Source organism: Barbus barbus, assembly GCF_936440315.1.
Source record: "Barbus barbus genome assembly, chromosome: 24".
In the NCBI taxonomy this organism is placed as follows: Eukaryota; Metazoa; Chordata; class Actinopteri; order Cypriniformes; family Cyprinidae; genus Barbus; species Barbus barbus.
Window position 1 is genome coordinate 18,370,603 of NC_136752.1, and position 24,295 is coordinate 18,394,897.

General features: G+C 38.6%; 1 protein-coding gene across 1 annotated transcript in view; it reads right to left on the bottom strand.

Moving 5' to 3' along the window:
- The window catches only part of LOC306843484 (ryanodine receptor 3-like), a gene marked incomplete at its 5' end in the record, with an annotated part of 110,689 nt that overhangs the window by 76,549 nt on the left and 9,845 nt on the right, over nucleotides 1-24,295 (bottom strand). Inside the window, 4 exons of the mRNA XM_079375010.1 lie at nucleotides 2,625-2,703; nucleotides 3,052-3,126; nucleotides 6,795-6,893; nucleotides 14,391-14,510. Of these exons, the coding sequence (XP_079231136.1) occupies nucleotides 2,625-2,703; nucleotides 3,052-3,126; nucleotides 6,795-6,893; nucleotides 14,391-14,510 (373 nt within the window). The remainder of the gene's footprint in view (nucleotides 1-2,624; nucleotides 2,704-3,051; nucleotides 3,127-6,794; nucleotides 6,894-14,390; nucleotides 14,511-24,295) is intronic.

Genomic DNA, 24,295 nt, shown 5'->3' on the forward strand with positions numbered 1-24,295 from the left:
GCTTGTACGGGCCCTGTGTTTGCAACAGACACAATGTGCTCTGCACCCGGCGATGAGCGGAGTGACAAGAGGTTTTTTAAGAGAGGCCGCTTGGCGGGCGGTCCGGCCGCGGCGGGACTTGGTCCTCTCCTCTTCCTGGCCTGCAGATCAGGAAGACGCTGGAGGCGCAGGGTCCAACACAATCCTGGGTCGGGGCCCCTGGCGCTGCAGATGGGGGTAGCGTCTGGCCAATCGAGAACGCCCTCGCGTCTGCGGAGCCTTGGCAGGCTGAGAGGCGGAGGCAGGAGGCGGGGGCTTCGCAGGCTGCTTAGTCGGCACAGGCTTGGGGCGACTAGCGGCAGCAGAAGAGCTTGATCGCTTGGGCAGGAAGTGTCGCATGGCTTGCGACGCCTTCTGTGCTTCCGTGAAGCGTTCAGCAAAACCCTCCACCGCAGGTCCAAAGAGGCCGCTAGGCGAAATCGGTGCATCAAGGAAGGAAACCTTGTCTGCGTCCTTGATCTCCGTCAGCGTGAGCCACAGGTGGCGCTCGAGCACCACTAGGCTGGCCATGGACCGTCCAATCGCCTGGGCGGTGGTCTTGGTGGCGCGCAGAGCCAGGTCTGTCGCACTTCTCAGCTCCCTGAGAGTTGCAGGATCAGGTTCAGACTCGTCCATCGCAGCGAGGAGTTTGGCCTGATAGACCTGTAGAACCGCCATAGAGTGAAGCGCCGACGCCGCCTGTCCAGCTGAAGCATAGGAGCGTCCAGCGAGTGCTGAAGTGGTCCTGCATGGCTTGGATGGATGGGCGGCTTTAGCCTTCCAGCCGATGGCAGTGGGTGGGCAGAGATGGGCAGCCACTGACTCATCCAGTTGAGGCATTTTCCCGTACCCCTTTTCTTCAGCGCCGTCAATTGTAGTGAGGGCGGATGAAGAGGAAGTGCGGAGGCGGGCGGAGTAGGGGGCGCGCCACGATTTCGTCAGCTCGTCGTGAACTTCAGGGAAGAACGGCGAGGGTCGCTGTAGAGGGGCCTGACGGCGCCCCGGCAGGAACCACTCATCAAGACGGCTGCGAGAGGGCTCCTCTGGTGGAGACCAATCCAGTCCCAGCTCTTCAACCGCTCTGGAGAGGACACGGAAGAGCTCGGCGTCCATCCCAGCTGCAGCGGTGCTGGGCGCTGAAGAATGCGGGAGGGCGGAGTCTACAGCAGAGCCCGACAGCTCCTCCGCATCAGAAGCTGCCAATGACATGCTGTCATCGGCCAGCTCTTCGTCACTTTTTCCGAACGAGACCAGATCGCTCGCGGCAGCGGAGGGACGCTGGTCGGGCCGGGAAAAAAGGACGGGAGAATGCTCTCTCTGTGGCGAAAGCGAGGCACGCGGGACTCGAGCCGGCGTGAGCTCGCTCTCAGCCAAGCACTGAAATCCTCTGCCCCGCCGCTTTTTCCTCACAGGTGCCTGGGAGGAAGAAAACGGGAGGGCGCGAGGGGCGGGATCGCTCTCTGAAAAGAAAGCGATCCGCGAGCGCAGAGAGGCGAGACTGAAACGCTCGCAGTGCGAGCATTCAGTGTCAGCGAGCGCTGCATCTGCATGGGATTTCCCCAAGCAGGAAACGCACTCGCTGTGGCCGTCATCGGAGTGCAGGGGAGCCCTGCACGAGCCGCAAAGTCGGCCAGGCATTTGAAACAACGCCTAAATTTGCTCTTTTAGAGTGCGTGAATTCGCCGGATGGCGGCAGCGAACAGACCGGGGCTTCTGCGGGGCTGGAGCGCGAAGAGCGTCGTCTCAGCAGGCAGGAGGTCTCTGGCTCAGCTGCGAGGCGTGTCAACGGCGATGGCGGCTTCTTGGGATCAGCGAAGGCGAGATGTCGTCGCTGAAGGAGAAGAAATCTGAGGATCCTATGGCGAGACGGCTGATTATATAGCCAGATAACCCCGCCCATTCTGGCGGGATCTGGCGGGCTCCGTCGCCATAGGCTCGTGCAGCTCCGCTGCCGACACATTGGTTCGTTTTATCACACTGCACAAACCAATGATCGTGCAGTTTCACTGCGTGATTGAATAAGGCTTCAGTAAAGGAGAAAAAAGGCTTTTTCCCATAGCGTCTTTAGCAAGACGCAGTACGAGTGGAGTATCGATAGAGAACTGAGATCACCTATAAGACCTTTTTGGTGTTTACAAACTTAGATGTTGTTACTGATATTCATGTTCCTCTATTCTGAGTGACACATTGCACAAAAATAGTAAGATATCTGTTTAATTTTGGATCTCTTTTCAAAGCTTGGGAAGTAGTCCTAGCACTGCATCTGTTAACTAAGGTTCAAATGTCAATCACAGCCAGAAATAGGCCTGAAAGGGATAATTCATTCAAAAATGAAAAATGTGTCCATTTTATTTATTTTTATGTAGTCCCATGAAGCCCACCTATAAAGTGCATTGCATATGTTAAATGTGATGTTCAGTTATGTTATTGTTAATTTTTTTGTTGTTGTTAATTGATCAAATAAAACTACATTAAATTACGCTCAAGATTAAATACTAAAATGAAATAAAAAGGAAGCTAATAGAAATATTTTTTTAATTACAATTAAAATATAAAAATAAAAGCTATTTCAAAATATTAACAAAAAATAACACTGATGTTGTTACCAGTTGAATCCTCTTGAAGGCCAACATCAAAAGACAGTTTGTCTGTGAGAGACCTGGAAGTCTTTAGGCATGTAAGATACTATGGGAAAACAAAGAAAGAAGTGTAAATTCTACTAACAAATTATGACAAATAAGGTTTCAATACACTACAGCACTGCATCATGGGTAAAGACCCCCAGAAGACTAAGCTCAGTAAGCTTCAAGCTTTATAGTTAATGTTTATCGATAATATAAACACATAATTATCCCATTAAAACATAAGCCATGCTGTCATTCGTGATGTCAAAGCATTTTCACTTCTCTCCATCTACCCTCAATATACTGTAGGGAGCCACTGATCATGAAGTTGATGTGTGTGAGTCGTAAGCTGTGACAGGCTGCCTAATCCTTCTCCCCACTGGCTTCAATTTGTGTGGCGCATTCTCACCATTCCACTGAAGGAATGCCTAAGGAGGATGGCGTGACCGTAGAGCAGTGTCCGATGTCCACCTCCCTGTGCTGCCTACAGAAGAGAGAGTAAAATGTTGTTAGCAACTCAAGGCAAGGGTTCAGAGACGTGGAAAGAATGGTCACTGTTAAAATAAAGAGTCACTGAATCAGAAACATTGGCACTGGGAAGAACATGCTGGACGGATGTTAAAAGGAAATTTCTCGTTCAGTTGTTTGAACGAGAACAAAATTTCGTTGTTGTACCGTAGATGAGGAAATGTGAGGAGTGTGTGGAAAAAAAGGCCCACGAGAAAGAGAGGAACAAAGTAAACATACTTACCCGTCTTATAAGCCTCTGAGTGCATAGAGAAAAAAGATGTTTCTCTTAATTAAAAAAGATATTTATAATGTAGAACCTCAGGTAAAGTCTGCAGCTGGTGATACTGTTCACTAACCTTTCATGATCAACCATAATAATTACTGCCACATTTGACCACAATATCTGACCGTTTCATCTGAACTCCTCACCCAGAGTCCAAAAACGAATGACTTTGACAAAGAGGAAAGTTGAAACTTGTGTTCCCTACTCCCAGCTGTTGCTGTAAGAGTATGCCTGCTGTCTTGCTGAAACATCAGATGATAAAGAACAGTCCTTGGCTGAGTCACTGTGATATTGCACGGTTTAGCTGCACATTTAACCAGAAACTGCCACTTCTAGACAGCCTACTAAAAATGGCAAGATCTCTAGACCGCTGATAAAAAAAGATGCCAAAAAAAAACTGAACATATACTACCATTCAACAGTTTGGGGTCAGTATGATTTTTTTTATGTTTTTGAAACATTTGAAGTCTCTCATTTTCACTAAAGCTGCATTTATTTGATCACAAATACAGCAATGATCCGGCAAAATTGTGAAATATTATTACAATTTATTAGCCAATAAGGTCACACTTTAGAATAGGTAACACTTGTTAACTATTAACTACGACTTTGCCCTCAATAAATGCTTAATTTGCTGCTTATTAATCGTTAGTAAAGTAGTTGTTAAGTTTAGGTATTGGGTAGGATTAGGGATGTAGAATAAGGTCATGTAGAATAAGGCAATAATATGTGCTTAATTAACACTAATACCTGGCTAATATTCTAGTAATATGCATGCTAATAAGCAACTAATAAATGTAACCATAAAATAAAGTGTTACCCAAAATAACTTTTATTTGAATATATATTTATGTGATGCCAAGTTGAATTTTCAGCAGCCATTACTCTTCAGTGTCACAGGATCCTTCAGAAATTATTTTATCATAATGATTTGGTGCTCAGATTTCTTATTATTATCAACGTTGAAAACAGTCTTTGTTTTTGTTTTTTGCTTAATATGTTTGTGGAAACCTTCACAAAACATATATATGTTTTTTCAGAATTCAGAAAAGTTTTTTATTCTGAACTTTTTTTCAGAATAGGATGTTGAAAGGAACAGCATTTATTTGAATTAGAATTTTTGGAAAACGCAAAAGCCAATTTTGATCTGACTCTAAACATTTGAACGGTGGTATATAGTACACTCTGAAAGTAGCATGGTATACTACTTCTGAGCTAAAAAAAAAAGAAGCAAAACATCAAAAGAAAAAAACTAAAATACAAAAAAGACGGAATAATTATGGCACATATCAAGAAACATTCATTCTGGAATCAGCATTCCAGATCATTTCCTCGTCACTGGTACTCCTGAAATTTGAGAGTATTAGAGTCCAAATGCAAGAAGAAACAGTTCACATCTCAAACTACAAATAACCAACACAAAAAAGCCATTAAACAGTGAATTCATTAAATAAATGACACATACCCGTAGAGATTTTTACAATGAAGTACTGTATGATATGCAACTCTGCTGCATAATGCTTCTCCAACAGAACTCATTCTCTCCTAGACATTAATGTTAGCGCAACAGATACACAGCACCGAGCCAATAAAATATATCCTGTGACAATCTCATTTCAAAATGCTGCAGTAAAAAATAAACATGAAATAAAATATCGAGCATGCCATTTTGTGCTGAAGGGAGGGCAAATAAAGCATTCAAATGGCCCTGTGCAGAACATGCTTAGCCAGTAGATTTTATTCTGGGATTTGCATAATTCAGGGCCACTAGGTTCTAGGTTTGACAAGTTAATTCATCTTCTTTGGGCTACAGGAACATTTTCACACTCTCAATCATAACATAAGAATGGAGAGAGGGAGACAAGCCTGAGATAAAGGAGAGAGACCTTGATTATCTGACAGGGTTAGCATTGTGAACTGTATTAGCTGGGTTATGCCATGACTGAGTTACAGCAGACTTAAAAATCCAGTTTAGTTAAAGAAGTGGTTGGGATGCTTAAAAAGGAGCAGTAGGTATAATTATGTAAGTAATATATATATATATATATATATATATATATATATATATATAAATAATTCAGATTGACATTCATGCATACACTTTGGTCAACAAATTATGAACATACCCATTGCTCATGATCAGGATTCTTGCAACGATGAACAAAGATACAGATATGATTAAAAAGGCAGTTGGAAAACCCTCGCCACTTTAGCACATTCAATTCATTATGTCTCACCAAAATAGTTAATTAAACATACTCTTGCTACTGTTTTTAGAAATAAAAATCTAATTTTTATATTGGTTCAATACTAGATATAATGAACTGAATGATGCCAAATGATGAGGCAACGCATGAACAAAAACACTTTAAATAACATCAATAAAACGTATATTGTGCAGTGCATTTTATTAAAAAATTATGATTATGAAATAGAAAAAAATTATTTCACCTTCTACAAGGGACTGAAAGCATAATAGACATGGAGTGGTATAATTAGTCTATGCAAAGCAGAAGATGAGGTACCATACTATCATAGACATTAAAAAGATGACAATATAGTAAAAAGTAAAAAAAGTCGTGACGTATTGTCAAGTATGGTGACCCATACTCGAAATTGGTGCTCTGCGTTTAACCCATCCAAGTGCACACACACAGCAGTGAGTAGTGAACAAATCCACACACACACACACACACACACCGTGAACACACACCCGGAGCAGTGGGCAGCCATGCTGCAGCGCCCGGGGAGCAATTGGGGGTTCGGTGCCTTGCTCAAGGGCACCTCAGTCGTGGTATTGAGGGTGGAGAGAGCGCTGGACATTCCCTCCCCCCACCTACAATTCCTGCCGGCCGGGGGCTCGAACTCGCAACCTTTCGATTACGAGTCCGACTCTCTAACCATTAGGCCACGACTTCCCCCTATATATATTATATATTTATGACAATATATTATCCATTTATGACAATACATACCTCACCTGCATTTGTTAGTAAGTAGATGTTTACATGATTAAGGAATAATGGATTTGCATTACTATAATGTTGAAAATCTAAAGGAATTATGCCATCTGAGGAATAACATCCAATTCATAAAACTCTCCAAATCAGATCTGCCGGTGTGAATTTTAGTGTCATCATTCTTGATTACTTACCCTTGGTCATATAGAACGCAGATGAATTACAGTCAATGGAGTAGTTTTGGCAATATATACATATATACTGTCTTTCCATGACAGTGCACCATTATATTTCCCTATTGACATTGAAATGCACTCAAAAGTGAAAGGTTTTCTTATTAGAAAGGTCTAGATATATTCAGTATAGTAACCCTGTAATGACTGCAATTTGTTTACTTACTCCTTCACCATTCTGCCCGGCGAGCATCTCCTGCAGAGCCCGCACTGAGAGCGACTGCTCCAGCACAAAGTTACAGATGCATAGGTCAGGAGGAAAATACTGTGGAGAGAGAGAGATATTACGGGAGTAGTTGCTTATTTGTTTTTTGATTATGGATAAATTCAGATAATTGGTAGAGTGTTTATGTTTACAGATTAAAGCCCTACAGTAGTCCCAAATAGATGTTCTGTTTTCGATATGTGTTCATTAGGATTAGCTTGAGAGGCCAGTAAGGATCAACATTAGCAAGTGGTGAGCTACACCTTTAGTCTAGAGAAGTCTTCTCCCACCCTGCATCTGTTTATCAGGCTGCTATTTAAAGCCCCTCGACTGTCTGGTTCAGCTATCCTGAGAAAGTGAACATTCTGTCACCTTCTGATAACTAGAGTCTGAATCATGTACAGTTTACTGAGTGTATACTTTAAAAGCACTTTCCTACTAACATCTTCCTTTGTGTTGACAAATAAGAGAAATCAGCCATGACTTATGGTGACCAGTGCCCTTTCAGGTTTTAATATGACGTGACTGGAGAGAATGTGCTAAGTAGAGTGACAGATGCCTCAGGGGAAAGTCATCTGCAGCCATAAAATACAAAGAGAAAATACTATATTATGAAGTATTATGTTTCAGTCAGGTTAAAAATCCCTGTATGCAACTCCACTCGAAGGAATGTAACTCACACATTATGTGATACCCTAGAAATTATTTTTATACATATTGTAATAGTAACACATATAATATGTAATAAAATGTAACATATATACATAAAACAGTAATATATGTAGTATATATAGTCATTATAATATTATTATTAAATAATTATAAAATGTATTATTTTATTAGAACCATATATATATATATGCATGTATACTGCATGTGTGTGTATATATATATATATATATATATATATATATATATATATATATAGAGAGAGAGAGAGAGAGAGAGAGAGAGAGAGAGAGAGAGAGAGAGAGAGAGAGAGAGAGAGAGAGAGAGAGAGAGAGAGAGAGAGAGAGAGAGAGAGAGAGAGAGAGAGAGAGAGAGAGAGAGAGAGGTTGAACAAAGCTTTATTATAACATTCAATCCAAAATTTACAACAAACTCATTACTGTTATTATTTTCTCAACAACAATAAAATCAATTTAAAAATTAAAAAACAAAACTCCATCATCAATAACACATATGGCATCATTAATACCCCAAATTCCTAAAAAACTCTCAACATTATTAATTAATTTATAATATGAAAATTCCATTTTTATCCTTCCTTTTACCATGCACTTCAACATCATTTCTGCATCTAATGAACCAAGTTCTAATTCTTTATTTTTCCTTGTTTTCCACATTGCAAGTTTTGCTGTACCAACTAAATAATTTAACAAACACACTTTTCCTCTATCCACCACTTTGTATTTGAGTCCCCCAATAAAAACCTCATTGGAAAACTCTTCACCAAAACCCTGAAACCAAGCATTAAGCAACCTAAAAAGATTTCCAAGTCTCGAACATCTTAAAAACAAGTGTTCTACAGTTTCTTCAAGCCCACAAAACCTACACTCCCCCCCAACTGCTGGATTCAGATGTGCTACATGTCTGTTTGTAGCTATGGCCCTGTGAATAATCCTCCACTGTAGATCCGCTGTCCGCTTCTCAATTGGAGGCTTATACAGGGCTCGCCACCTATCCCTCACTAAAAAGTCTGGCTCCATTGTCTCCATCCACTTGGAAAAACTGTACCTGCTGAGTGAGTTCATGTGAATAACTTTCACTGTAACGTAGTACAATGCTTTTTTCGAAACAATGTCAAACTCTTCCAGTTGCGGGGTTTTAAAAAACAGTATAGATCCATCAAGTTCTTCTTCTTGTTCTCTACTGATAGCAGGACTTATTTTGAACCTTGGAAAAACTCCTTTCAGTTGTTGTACCTTCCCTCCAGCAACAAGATTCCTGTAGCTGCTTGGCAGGACAGCAAAAATGTCATCCCTCAGTTTCGAAGCAATTCTTGTTGAGCATAAACCAGACAATTCTTTAAAAGTTTCCACCGAACTCCATCCACCATTATCCAGGAGATGTCCCAGTTTAGTAACTCCATTCTTTATAAGAGTTCTCCGAATGCTTACTGATGACAAAAATCTGGTCTGAATCAGTGGATTATTAAATAAGGGTTCCTCGTTAATCCAGTCCCCAGATTCATCCAACTTTCTCTCCACTTTCAAGACCTTACTCCAAGCTTGTAACATTGACTTATAGAAGGAAGTAAGATTGTTTAGTCTCAGCCCATCCAATTCTAGTAAAAACAAATGTTTATCCAGTCCAAAACTTTCAACCTTCTGCAGAAATGCACATGCCATCTGTGTCCACGATAATTCTTCTTGATAGAGCAATTTCTGTACCATTTGCAGTCTGAAAGAAGCGATTCGACTCTTCACATCCACCAGACCTTGACCTCCTTCATGTACTGGTAAATGGAGTACTGCAGCTCGAGTCCAATGTTCACCACTCCAGAAAAAGTCTACAATTGTCCTCTGTATATTGCAAACCAGTTCGTTTGGTGGTTCCAAAACAACAACTTTATGCCACAATGTAGAAGCTGCTAGATTATTTGCCACTAAAACTCTCCCTCTATAGGATAATTGTGGCAATAGCCATTTCCATTTAGACAATTTAGCTGCCACCTTCTCCAGCACTCCCTCCCAATTCTTCTTTTTAAAACTGTCTTTTCCTAAAAAAACACCTAATACTTTTATACCCTCCCTCCCCCATATCAAACCTCCTGGAAGTATTGGAGGTCCAGTGTCTCTCCACTGGCCAATAATAAATCCCTCGCTTTTATCCCAATTAACTTTAGCTGAGGAAGCCATCTCATATTGCCCAATGCTTGCCTTCAAAGCCATCACATCATTTTGTCCAGAAATACAAAGAGTTATATCATCGGCATATGCAGACATATACACTTTAAAAGTTTCCTTTACACTTGCAACTAAAAAACCCCCAAGATTCCTCCTTAACTTACATAACAAGGGTTCAATTGCAAGACTATATAATTGTCCAGAAAGAGGACAACCCTGTCTAATACCTCTTGTAACTTTTACTGGAGCGCTTATTCCACCACCAACCTTAATCAATGCTGATACATCAAAGTATAACAACTTGACATATGCAATAAATTGATCACCGAATCCATAACTCTTTAACACCTTAAAAAGATAGTCATGATCAACCCTATCAAATGCTTTTTCCTGGTCTATTGACAGGATACCCAAATCAGAATCGTTTATACAACCATAATCAATCACGTCCCTTAAAAAACACAAATTATCTATTATTGAACGCTTTGGTATACAATATGTTTGATCTTTATAAATCAGCATATTCAAGCAAGTTTTGAGCCTATTTGCAATAGATTTTGATAATATTTTATAATCTAAACATAATAAAGACACGGGCCTCCAATTTTTTAAAAATCCTAAATCCCCCTTTTTTGGTAACAACGAAAGTACAGCCCTCCTACAACTAATAGGAAGTACTTCGTTTTTAATACTTTCTAATACCACTTCATAAAAATCTTCCCCTAATATTCCCCAAAAATGTTTATAAAATCCAGCTGTTAAGCCATCTATTCCTGGTGAACGACCCATAGACAGTTGTTGCACTGCTTCTGTTAATTCTCCATAAGTGATTATATCATCCAAAGCATTCCTTTTTCCTTGCTCCAACTGTGGTAAATCCTTGAATAAGTCCTTCGCACTATCAAGGTCACATTTCTCAGCACTGTACAACACCGAAAAAAAATCAACTGCCAACTTTCTCATCTCAGATGGATTTGTTGTCAAATTTCCATTTGGACAACGAAGATGATGCATCTGTTTATATTGCACAGTCTTTTTTTCCAAGTTAAAGAAATATGCAGTTGGGGCATCCATGTCCTTCACGGAACAAAATCTTGACCTTACAAGCGCCCCTTTCACTCGTTCTTGCAGCAAAGTTCCAAGTTCTTGCCTCTTCTCATTTAAAATTGTCCCATTGTTCTGTACTCCTTTTTTATTAATCAAATCCTCCTCCAAAATCGCTATTTCTTTTTGCAACGTTTGTATGGTTCTTTTCACATTCATAAAGTTATAAGCAGAAACATTTTGACAAAACTCTTTAATTTGTACCTTACCCACATCCCACCATTGACTAAGATTTTCAAAATCACTTTTTCTTTCCTTCCATTTTTCCCAAAACAACTTAAAACTATCACAAAAACAATTATCTTTTAACAATTTTTCATTAAAATGCCAATAATACTTAGGTCTTGAAGTTTGCTTTATATTAAAATCAAACATGATCAAATGATGATCAGAAAAACCATTTGGCAATATCGATGCACTGATTACCCTATTTTCCACCATTTTACTTAAATAAAATCTATCTAGTCTGGCGCCACTGACCATATTTCCCGCTACTTTAATCCATGTATATTGCCTTACTCCTATATTCCTCCTCCTCCACACATCTATTAAATCGTATTTCCCCATTATACTGGACAGGGATTCACTAGAGTGACTATGTGGTTCTTCACCATTCCTATCAATTAAAAAATTAATAGTGCAATTCCAGTCCCCTCCTAGCACAAACCAAATATTATCATCAAATTTTTGAAGTGCTTTATGTAGTTGTTCAAAGACTCGTATTCTTTCTAACCCATTATTTGGAGCATAGACATTCACCAACACAAAGGCATGTCCTCCATACTCTATTTTTAATAATAATACCCTCCCTTTTTCAACCTCCTCAGTATATAAAATATTAACATTCAAGCCTTTTTTAAATAATATGGCTACTCCAGCACTATTATTTTTCCCATGGCTTAATACCAGATTTCCTTCCCACCATCTGTTCCACTCAATTTCATTTTCATCATTACTATGAGTTTCCTGTAAAAACACAACATTAACCCGATTTATATGTAAAAACTCTGAGACTACTGCTAATTTACCCCTATCTCTTCCTCCATTTATATTTAAGGAACCCACTTTTAAATTCTCCATAAAGAGGTTAAAATACAAAAGGGACAGAGACAGAAGGAAGAAAGAAAACCACATCATGAGAATCACCCAGTGCTTTTTAATCATTACTTTTTAAAGGGCAACGATCCTTTACTTTTCCTCAGCTTCGTAACAAATTTCTTCAATCTAAACCTCTTCTGCTTACTCAATGCATCATAACTCACTGTGCGCTGCAGTACTTTCACTGATACAATAAACTTTTCCACATCTGGGAAGAAATCTTTCACCTCTACCGCTTTACCAAAACTTGTATCCAAAAAATCATTAATCTCATCCAAAGGATACATCTCCTCCATATTTTGAGACCCGATCTCAGAAATATCAGAAAGCATGTCATCATCCCTTGTTTCTTCCTCTCTCACCTCCTCAATACAAGTCAACACCTTGTTTATATTAACTACTTCATTCATCTGAACAACCTCACTGTCCTTGCATGTTTCCAATCCAAGGCTTTCCCCTGTTTCTGCAGTCTCATCAGGAACAATTTTTCTTTGTCCTACACTACTACACGATGCAACATCATTCCCATCCCTTTCTTTTATGTCCTTATGAATCATTTGTTCTTCATTAGATCCACTTCTGATCTCTGAATCAACAAGCGTACTTACATCAGGAGTCGCTTGCTCTCCATTAGATTCATTAGCTACCACGTCAACAACTGAACTCGGTGTAACACTAGCACCGCTACTACCAGCCTTATGTGGACATGTAGACCTCTTATGCCCCACATCCCCACATTCATAGCACTTTAAACTTCCTGTACTTGCATAAACCATATACGTCTTCCCTTCATACGAAACTCTGAAAGACACATCCAAATCAGGTTGTTTCAGAAACATTGCCACCTGTCTCCTAAATGACATTACATGTTTTAAAGCGGTATTTTTACATCCCAATGGAATCGTTCTTAACGAACTAGCAAACTTTCCAAAACATGAAAGTGCACGTTCGATTTCATCATCGGGGATGAATGGCGGTACGTTTGAAATGATCACCTTTCTTGTCGGATTCGCTAGCGGTGAAACAGCAACAAAAAGTCCACTTACCGAAACTCCACTGCTTACTAGACGGTTAACCAGATTCTCCTCCTTTAAGAAAACCACCACAGCTTTATTCATTCTTGAGGCCGAAGTGATGTTGTCATATCCAATTTGTTCTCCAATCGATAATAAAACTTCCTCCACCGCTACACTTGCTTCAACCTCACACCTGACGCCATGACGGAGTGACAATGGCTCTTCCCCGCCCTCCGGCCGAGACGCCATCTCAACCCCGTCAACAGTCCTCCCTACGGCCCTCCAAACACACTTTACTTTCTAAAATCTGACCTTTATATTTTTCCGAAAGTTAGAAAGAAAGAAAAGAATAACAGATAAATAAAGTCACGTTCAATCGTCCTCTCCACGTGAACTCTCACACGCACCCCAACACTCCCAGCATGCACTCCGAAGAGAGAGAGAGAGAGAGAGAGAGAGAGAGAGAGAGAGAGAGAGAGAGAGAGAGAGAGAGAGAGAGAGAGAGAGAGAGAGAGAGAGAGAGAGAGAGAGAGAGAGAGAGAGAGATAGATAGATAGATAGATAGATAGATAGATAGATAGATAGATAGATAGATAGATAGATAGATAGATAGATAGATAGATAGATAGATAGATAGATAGATAGATAGATAGATAGATAGAAGTGAAAACTGCACACATGAGACTCAACAATAAAAACTTAATTGCCATGATTATGACCCACATATATGAACCCTAACCTCTATACATGTGTTTCACATAAAATGCGAAAGTTATAGTTTATAGTTTTAAATATGCATCTGAGAGACCAGGGAGATGGTACAGCATGATGGTAAAGGCTGGCAGTTTTTATCTTCTACGTCACTCAGGCAATTACAGCAGATGTCTCAGTGTCACTCAGGGTTATCCATTATGCATTGCACGTGAATCCATAAGGATTCATTTATAGATATGCATGAAGAAGACCAATACTTTATATGATAATAGAAAGATTATCATTATCCACCTTCATTTTTACAATGTATGAAGAAGGTCAGGCTTAGTAGATACACTGCACATAACTACAGAGATGCCCACACATCTTCTACTGCCTTGCCTCCTGATGCATAGAAAATATGGTACAGAGCACTAGGATCAATTGATGTTGCCATGGTTTTCAACTACATGAATCTCTTTCCATTAATTTGATGTATTGCTAGAGGACAAAATATCAAAGGCAAATATGAGCAAGTCTCCCTGCTTCACTCTACATGTATTTTTAGCCATGCAATTTTCTTTACACATAAAGAGGTACAGTGTTTAAAGTATTCGTTAATCAGCATACTGAACAAAAAACTTATTGTGTAATACTAATATTATGCATTTGTATATTATAGCTCTCTAAAGCTGTTTTCCAAACTGCTTTGCTTCAATCTCAGCATTGTGGGTTGTGTGGGAAGGTTTAGGGATATTGAAGCAGTGATTCGTTTCTCAGAACAAATGGGGCTTTACCTTTGCCTCTGATGTGGGCTCTAGATAACACAGGCGGTTGCCGAGACCCTCTGCTGAAAGGCAGAATTTGCGATTCTCCTTCTGAATGGCGGCGACACACTGCAGCACCACCTCATCATCCTGTCAAGATAAAAACAATGAATTTAACATATGCTTAAAAGCAAAAACACTCCAAATACTTTCACTCCATGTAGTCCCAAAACCTTAACACAACTTAAAGCCGAAGTGTGTCATTTCTGTGAAACCAACATCACCAAATGGCACAGTAAAAATAAGGTCTGTTTTCAAACAGGTTTCCTAGCCACTCCCCATACCTGCTAATGGCCAGCTAAAGATATAATCCCGCCTGAAACTCGCACCATTGGCCGAGCCTCTGTTGCTGTGTCAAGGCCCCGATATACTTCAAAATAAATGGAAGAACGAACTGATATGACGTCATTTCAAACTAATTCAGCTCACCAAAGTGAACTTTCTGGGGGAGTTCGTTTTGGCTTCTCACCTTTGAGGTACCATTGGTCCGTGGTGATTTCGTAATCAGTGGGTGGGTGCTGGAACTCCACCTTCTTTTAGATGCACAATTTTTTTCCCGGTACGTTTCTCATTCCACGGAAGTCAGGCAGGAGAACAACATCTCCAAGTCACAAGAAACATAAATACACTGCGTCGAATAGCTGAGCTGCCACAAATATATCCGCACCTGTAAGATTGCTCCCGGAGAGACTTTAAAGATTCAGATAAAGCATTTAATTCCTAGAAAGAAATTGCAATAAAGCTTGGTGTAGACGACCCGGAGTTATGCAAAAAGCGACGTAGAGAAACATCAATGAAAAGAATGAAAGGAAAGTGTAAAGATATAAGGTAGCAAGTACCAAATACATGTTTCAAATAAATGTTATTCCATACTGCTGCTGCTGTTGTTGTTTTTTTCAATAAGCAAATTTAAAGGGTATACAATAAATGAAATGCCAAACGAACATACAATAATAAACCTTTCTTTTATCAAATCATGACACCACATAAAATATAAAAAGGTGTAATAATTTATCCAGTTTAATAAAATAAATGAACACTAATAAAATAAAGTAACAAACAGGTCTTTGTTATTGAGATAACTCCTATATTTTTTTCCCACATTATGCTAAAGTTTTCAGACTATGAGCCGTTCACACTTAAAGGACTGATTATGGAAATGGTACGGTTCTTTTGTATTCAAAACATGATACTTGACTCTGAACTGCTGCTAATCATTATTCTTTTGTTTATAATATTCTGACCATTGGTACCCGTCTCACACCTAGATGCACCATCATGGCATCATTGTTTTGTTTAGGGCATACGCACGAGCGGCTCGACACACGTTTACATTAATCTATACCCCGCCTCCAGCAGTTCGAAAACATTATATTGTCGCTCAGCCTTTTCAAACTTCTTTTTTCCCCCAAACGAAGAACAAAAACAAACTTTGTTTGCAGTATATCTAGGCCTTCACGCTGGTTGAGAAGCTTAAAATTAGTCATTTTTGATAGCGCCCCAGTTTTTACACGTTTTAGGGAAATTAGTCTAGAAATTAATTACTTATAGTTAGTCACATATTAGAAAGGGAAATTAGAAAGTTTTCTAAAAAAATACACATTTCAGTTACACAAAGTTTAACAGCAGCAATGCTGAAGCTAACATAGCTATCAAGAGCTAAACACATGAAATATAACATAAAATTGCTACAGATACAAAAAAAGCCATAATAAGGTCATAATAAGTTTAAATTAATGAATGATGTAACAGCTAAATTACCTCAAAACTGTCACTGGAGGAAAGGAAGAAGAGTGGAGACACTTATGACATTAGAATCCACAATCAATCTCTGCACATCCTCATTCTCTGTGAGGAGGAAAATATTGATTTCTGTCTCATTTGCATTTCCTTTTCTTGTGTGCCAGCTCACGTATCACATTAATCCTAGCTGATGGTTGCCATGGTTCTGATGAACACCATCAGAGCTGTAACAATTCCTTAACACAGTCACGGTGTGTAAGATCATATTTTATATTTCATTCATCAGGTTTAAGATGCGTTAATGAGATGAGAGCTAGCAAGAACATCCAGCATTCTGAATACACACATAATAGCCTGTGTGTATTTGGGCTTGAGTTATGCTAATTAAAGTGGGCTGTCTAGCTCTGCTGTCTAAGCTATGCTAAAACTGAAGAATGACAACAGGAACTCTGTTACTCTGACAGTAAAGCAGTGGAGTGCCTAGTAACATATTACAGATGCCAGACCAACAGCTGATGTAAACAAATAAGCCTATATTATCTTACATTAAACTCTACTCATTAACAAGTTTAGTCCCCACCAAAAAGCAATGCTACCACTAAAAAATGTGGGGTCAGTAAGATTAAAGTTTTAAAAGTTTTTATTAACAATAAATGATCAATTAAAAATGAAATCCATACATGGATCAAATATACAAACATCACTAAAATCTACAGTATACGGTATGTGTTGGTCCAGTGTTTATAGGGCCTTATGAAATTCCATTTTATTTTATTTTATCCTAATTTTTCTGGATTCCGTTTTTTCCATTAAAATTGTTATAGACTTTTTTAGTGGTTAATTAAAATTGTATTAATCAAAAGCATGTCTAATTAATTACAAACATGAAACTTACACAATTTAACAGCAATTTAATAAAAGTTTAAGGGCCTATGAAATACTTTTTTTCTCAGATTTAGTTTATTGTTCCTAAATTCTGTGTTTTCTACTAACTTTCTGGATTCCATTTTCATTACATTTTAATAATCAAAACCATCTCTAAATAATTTATTTGATAAAAAACTAATAATTTTTTTTCATAAATACACTATTTTTTTCTGGTAAATAAAAAAAATAAACATTCTGGTAAATATTTATTAAAAATAATGTTTTAATAATAATTGTATTAGTAGTATTATCATTACTGTTACGGTTTGGTGGTTGTAGCAAGTGCACAAAGACGAAGGAGTAGACGAAAGGAGCATTTATTGGGCATCAACACACATAGACCGTTAAATGACATTAAGCTGAGACAAAGAATAAAGGAGAACTGAGGACTTATAAAGGAACGGAAACAAAGGAACAAACGAGATGATTAATATAACACAGGTGATGAGAATGATAATTAACTAATGACTGGAAACTAGAACAGGAAATACCAAATAAGGGCAAAACAGAACTAAAATATATAATAATATATTTCTGTCACAGTTTATTCAAGTTAAACCAAACTTTTATTTTGTTGTGAAGACCTTTATGTTTCTTGGTATATATAATATGATGATATTTTTTCTCAAAAGAAAAGGTAAAATGCTCATGAAGTGACTCTTAGAGCAGTTCTAGAGATTATGTTAGGCCACGTACACACTGCAGCTAAATTCGGTTGTCAGTTCACCTTTTACTCCTTAATCGCGTTCTGTACACACATAATTCACTCAAATACGGGAGTGACCACTGCATTCTTCAACTGCATTAACCTCTGAAAAATGCAGGTAGTGACAAGCGCATTTACAGAAATTCTATGCAATGTGCACGGAACTGAACTGAACAACTAGTGTTAATGACGTATTTGAACGTGCATCAGAAACGTGTCTTCGTCTGTATGTGAGATGCAAGAAAATAACGTTGAAAGAAGTCTTAACCATTTTGACACGGGACAAGCTGCGCTCACGACCCCTGCGGTAGTGTCAGTGTTGCCAGATCTTCATACAAAAAACAACAACAACAAACAAGGACAAGCACAAACACAATAAAGGCCTTTCCACACTGAGCGCGATACCAAAAAGCGAGGCGAATCGCCAACGAACAGTGCTTTCACACCGAGTGCGAAACGAATGTTCGCCTTCTGCTAATTCACACCTGCACGCTAGCTGGCGCCGACCAACTATGTATTTTTCCTCAGATATGTAGGCTACCCTGTATGTGGATTTAACATCTAAATTAAAATAAACAAAGTTTGGTTCTGCACCTGAAACACAAACTGTCTATAATACTTACAAGAATAGGCTGCATCCTACAATATAATTAGAAGTACAATTAGCATCAAGCTACACTTGAAAATTTATTTATTTATTAATGTATTTGCTTACCCATTTTAAAGCATTATCGAGTGCTTGTAATAACTTCCGATTGTGATCTATGTTTGATTTTGATTCTATAAGCAGACGCATTCACTCTCTGTATAATAATGATACACTGCAAATATTTGTCATAAACATCCTGTATTACTATAAAAATACCATGAGCTGCATACAAAACACATACAGAAAATATATTGTCATAATCATGTCTATTTGCTTTCATAATTCATGTGTAGAAAAATGTTTCACTCGATTTTTTTTAATATGGAAGATCTAGAGAGTGAACGTTCTCTGACTCGTAACAATTGCGCACGTGGAAGAAAACGGACTGTGCTATACAGATCACATGATTCAGTCGAGAATTATTAGAAATGTTATTATGTATGAAGACCATGTGAGAATAAATCTGTTCTCAAATACCAACGATAACAAGAACAGCGCCACCATTCTCACCCTTTTGTGCAACAGCAGCTGCTCCGGTCACGTGATCCTAGCACAAATCTTCTTGGATGGCCCGTGTTTTCGCTTTGCGAAAAAAAAAAATTATTCACATTTTCGGTGCGCGAATGTTCATTGTCTGTGTGGAAGCAGCCATAGGAAGCTGTTGTTTTATTCCAGCGCGTCATCGCGTCCGAAATTCGTTTTGCTTTTTCGCGCTCAGTGTGGAAAGCCTTAACACATCTAAATGCTTTATATGCTTTAACACCAAAAGGAAAAAATATATCTCATATCAGCAACAGACCACTTTATTAACTCCATAAAGTGCCTATCTTTCTGAGCTAAGACCAAACAACATGCCTAAGCGCTTGTAAATATGAGGACATGGCAACCCTGCAAGACAGCGCTTTCTAAAGCAGCCTCCCGAGCATGAACAAAACGCAGCACATCTATCACCGGTATTTTAGTTAAAATCGACAGACAAAAAGTGGCAGATACCAAACGGCTTCTTCTTCACTCCCGCAAAACCTGTATTTTTCAGGAGTTAATGCAGTTGAAGAATGCGGTTGTCACTCCCGTATTTGAGTGAATTATGTGTGTACAGAACATGATTAAGGAGTAAAAGGTGAACTCACAACCGAATTTAACTGCAGTGTGTACGTGGCCATATTGAGGTGGCAGAGACTGAAAACCATAGCATCAGGCATGCTGTGTGTGGTAAACAATACCACGCGTCTGTGCCATTCATTCACACAGAGACACACAGAACATGCACGATTCATATTTAAAGGGGTGGTTAACTGTTTTTTTTTCTAGGCTTGATTGATATGGGGTGCAATTTAACATGTGTTAATGCTTCGTTTGTTAAAAAATGCATTATTTTTCACATAATTTACCTTTATTTCACACCGCTGTGTCCCTTCTCTGATAAACGCGCTGATCATTTCCTGCTTTTATAAAGCCCCTCCCTCAGAAATACATGATGGGCTCTGATTGATTAGATGGCCCAGTGTGTTGTGATTGGCTAAACCGCCTCTAGTGCGCATCTAAACATCCCGCCCCTCACCTCAGCGTCATGTGCTCCGGTTGTATTGTAAACAATGGTGTTGTCTATATTGCTTATCAATTTGAGCCCGATTGAGACGCAGAGGATAATAGTGAAGAGGATCACGAAGTACCTTTGCAAGCACGGCTTTTAATGGTAGGCCTATGTTTTTTGTTTGTTGTGGTCTCATACTTTTAGATACACTGTTATTATGCTACTGCTTATGTTAGCTTTTAATATACGGTTTTATCCTGATTAAAGCTTTAATACAGTATGGCAACCGCATGCGCTTGTCTTAGCTATGTGAAAATAAGTGTATAAATGGAATAGTTCTTTGTTGGAGTGATCTGAATGAGAGCGAGCGAGCGATGCAGAGCAGGGCAACGTGAGGAACAGGTTTGAGAACCGCTACTTTAGAACATTGATTTTGAAACTTGTGAATCCATTAGAATCGTTAGAAGATAGAATCGCGATTCATACAGTATATGAATAGATTTTTACGTGCGCCCCTAGTTTTCTTCCTCTTCTCTAAAGCAGCGCAGCTTGCCCTCGCCCCCTTCATTGCATGTTCCCATGGCAGGGTTTACCTGGGTTTATGATGTCACTAAATCAGAATTATTTTGCTGTTGTCCCTTACCAGCTATTCGCTGTAGGCGATGATATGCTAATTCTGTAAGAATTTCTCAGTTTCTCCCTTTGCATTGAACATTGAGCTTCGTAACTTTGCAGATGTTGTTTATACTCACACAGCTACATTACACACTAACAAAAGTTAAAAAGGTGAAGTCGTATTATATTACCCCTTTAAATAGTACTTTGCGGTGTAATATTCACAGACACTAGTACATATTGCGTTTTGATTTAAGTGTACTGACCTACTTTTGATTTATTCATCGAATTCTGTGACATTCCACGTTATAGCGTAAATAAAATTTTTATGACTGGATTCTCCAATTCCATCTGCATGTTCTGCATTGTGGAAATCATAGGGCCCTAGTGGTATGATTCTTGCCTAGATTGTGAGCAGTCAAATTGCTACTGTATATCAGTGGACACATACTGGGGTGCATTTTATTTAGTGATCTCACTGGAACAGAGAGCAGACCACATAGCAGATTTGGTGTCTAATGTATGCAGCATACTGACATCATATGCAAATATGTTTGAATCAAGTACATCTGAATGGAGCTGGAATGCATGTATCGGATCTAAATTGAAGCCTACAAATCGGAAAAACAAATTGCCAGCAATTTCCAAATTGTTCCGGCCCAATTTAGTCCCTCATAACCTGAAACAAATCTTTTCAATGCTTGCCTTTTCACTGACAAATTGAAGTATCAGTCTTGTATTTGACTTTAAATAATAATCCATAGATCAAACAAGGCTGCTGAGCAAGGAAAGCCTGAGATCCTGAGATGGATCTTTTCACAGTGGAAAATAAACCAAGCCAAACTATTAATGTTGGGTCCAACCATTAAGTCCAACTGATGAAACCTTTTATATACTGCTGCAGACTGATCAAATCTTTTTTTTTTTTTCATAGAGTGAAAGTTAATAAGGTCTAGTGTTGTTTTGGACCTCACTGACTAGACAAAGACAATTATTTTTTTAATATTCATTTGTGTTCTATAGAAGAAGTCAAGTCATAAAAGTTTGGAACAACATGAAGGTGAGTAAATTGAGACAATTTTCATTGTAGGACAAACTATTCCCTTACCATAATATCATGTACAATAGTGCCACTGTGCAAAAAAATCTCATATGCAATATGCAAATTCAGTCATATTTATTAAACTATATATACACATATGTGACCCTGGACCACAAAACCAGTCATAAGTAACACAGGTATATTTGTAACAATGCCCAAAAATACAAATTTATTGAGTTTTCTTTTATGCCAAAAATCATTAGGATATTAAATAAAGATCATGTTCAGTGAAGATAGTTTAGCTAACGTAAATATATCAAAACTTAATTTTTGAGTAGTAATATGCATTGCTAAGAACTTCATTTAGACAACTTTAAAGGCTATTTTCTCAATATTTAGGTTTTATTTTTGTCCTTCGTTATTTCTCTCTCTATATATATATGTTCTACTTATTTTATTTTTGGCAATAAAAGCTTATTCTGATTCCGACAGCATTAGGATTTTGGGATGAACTATTCCTTTACCATTTGGCATAATATCATGTTCAACTGTGCAACACATCGCATATGCAATATTCAAAATCAACTGATTTATTAAACTGAATACATACTGTCACAAATTCTGTGTACTTTGCATATGTATATGTATATCTGTGCTTTGGGTATATATTCTATATATACACTCTGTTTACTTACATATTTTGTTTCGGCAATAAAAGATCATTCTGATTCTGAATAATACACAGCATTAGTATAAGTGAGACAAATGTTTGTGTTTGGGATTACACACACAGTGATCTGCAGATGTATGCATCTATTTACAATACAGCGTTATCCACTAATGCAGTGGAGTGATCTTTATCTAAAAGAGGAGATCTTCCCTTTCTTAGGTCCCATCTAGATCCCCTGCCAAGGAATCTGGTGAATCTGCAGCAAAGTGATCCAGGGGAGAGCCGCAAAGCCATCTGCAAAACAGCTAAGGGGCAGAGTCACAATCTATCTATAGGGGTGTTGCGTGTTTAAGGTTGCGGGGGATGGGGTGCATCCACTCCGAATCACAAGGGCAAGAACCAGAACTCTCCAAAGTCTCTGTTATGTGTCCATATTCTGTACGCATGACTGCCTGGACCTTCTGCCAAACCAATCTGTGCCCTATTCAAGCCAACGTGGCTGTGAGTTTAAACACAGGTGCAGCAGAGGAATATGGGTTGCTCCACCCCCCTCCTTCACCATGCTTAGTTTGTGTCTTTAAGGACATGAACAGGTGTGGGTGTGTGGCTTGAAGACTTCAGGGGCTGTAACCCGAGAGGTCCTGATGTGCTCTGGAGCCAAATAAATGCTCACGACTCACCCGGCCCTGCCACTGACATGAACTTGAGAAAAGGTGAATACACAAAATCGCCCCTCCCACAATGCTATTTTGAAATGTACGCACATGCTCAGTCAGCCCAGGTCTCGAACACTGCAGAATTTTTCAGTCGCCTGAAAGATGACATTTCTGTTTCTCCAAACACATCATAAATCATTTTAAGTACAGTGAGGTCTACAATTCTGAGGCCACTAGGGAAGATGCTTTTTTTAATTAAATGCAAATTTTATATTAACAGCATAACAATTTGAGTGAAAATGTACATGCTTATCTGATGAGTACGGTAATTTGATGTTTAATTTTGGCTAAAATACACATATACATACATATATATATATATATATATATACACAGTCAAACCAAAATGTATTCATTAACATTACAATCAACCAAAAATAAAGAAAAAACACTTTAACAAAACATGGTCAGGTCAAAGTGTCTGAATAATTTCTGATCCCAAATTTAGTCCACTGTATGAAGAATACAGAATAATATACAGTATATATATATATATATATATATATATATATATATATATATATATATATATATTAGGGCTGTCAACGTTAACACGATAACACATGCGATTAATCTAAAAATTTTAACGCGTTAATATTTTTTTTACGCAAAGTAATCATTTCATAAGGTTTTACCCCAACTTCTTGCCGTCATCGCAGCACGGAAGCCTGCGTCCCAATGTGCACACTATCCATCCTAAATTCTATGTGACATTAGTAATTTTCAATACTATTTAGGGCAGATAGGATTGATAGTATGCACAATGGGACGCAGGGATTGTGTGATTATGAGACGCCAGGCTAGACGAAAGTGAAGCGAACGTGGAGAGAAAGAGAGAGAGAGAGAGAGAGAGAGAGAGAGAGAGCGACAGTGTGCGAGAGATCTGTATACTCATATTTGATAAGGGTACAGCAAACCAGTGTTGCCAGGGTTGCAGTTTTCCTGCATATTTGGGCTATTTTGAAAATAGGTTTTTTGGGCTACTTTTATAATGTACCACGGCCACCCAAAGTGTACACATGTGATCGCAAAAGGAAGTTATAACAAACACTCGATGGTGGTTTAAAGTGAGTTCTGAGTAAAAGTGTACTAATCTCATCAATTGTCTTATGTAGCATGATGCTAATGTTAGCTCTAATGCACCTGCAGAACAGGTCCAATTCTTCTTCATAATGCATTTTATCATAATACTTCATGTAAGGTCGCAAGAAAATGTTTTGTTGTATTTATTTAGAAATACTTTTGATAATAGTTGGGTAAATGTATACTGGGA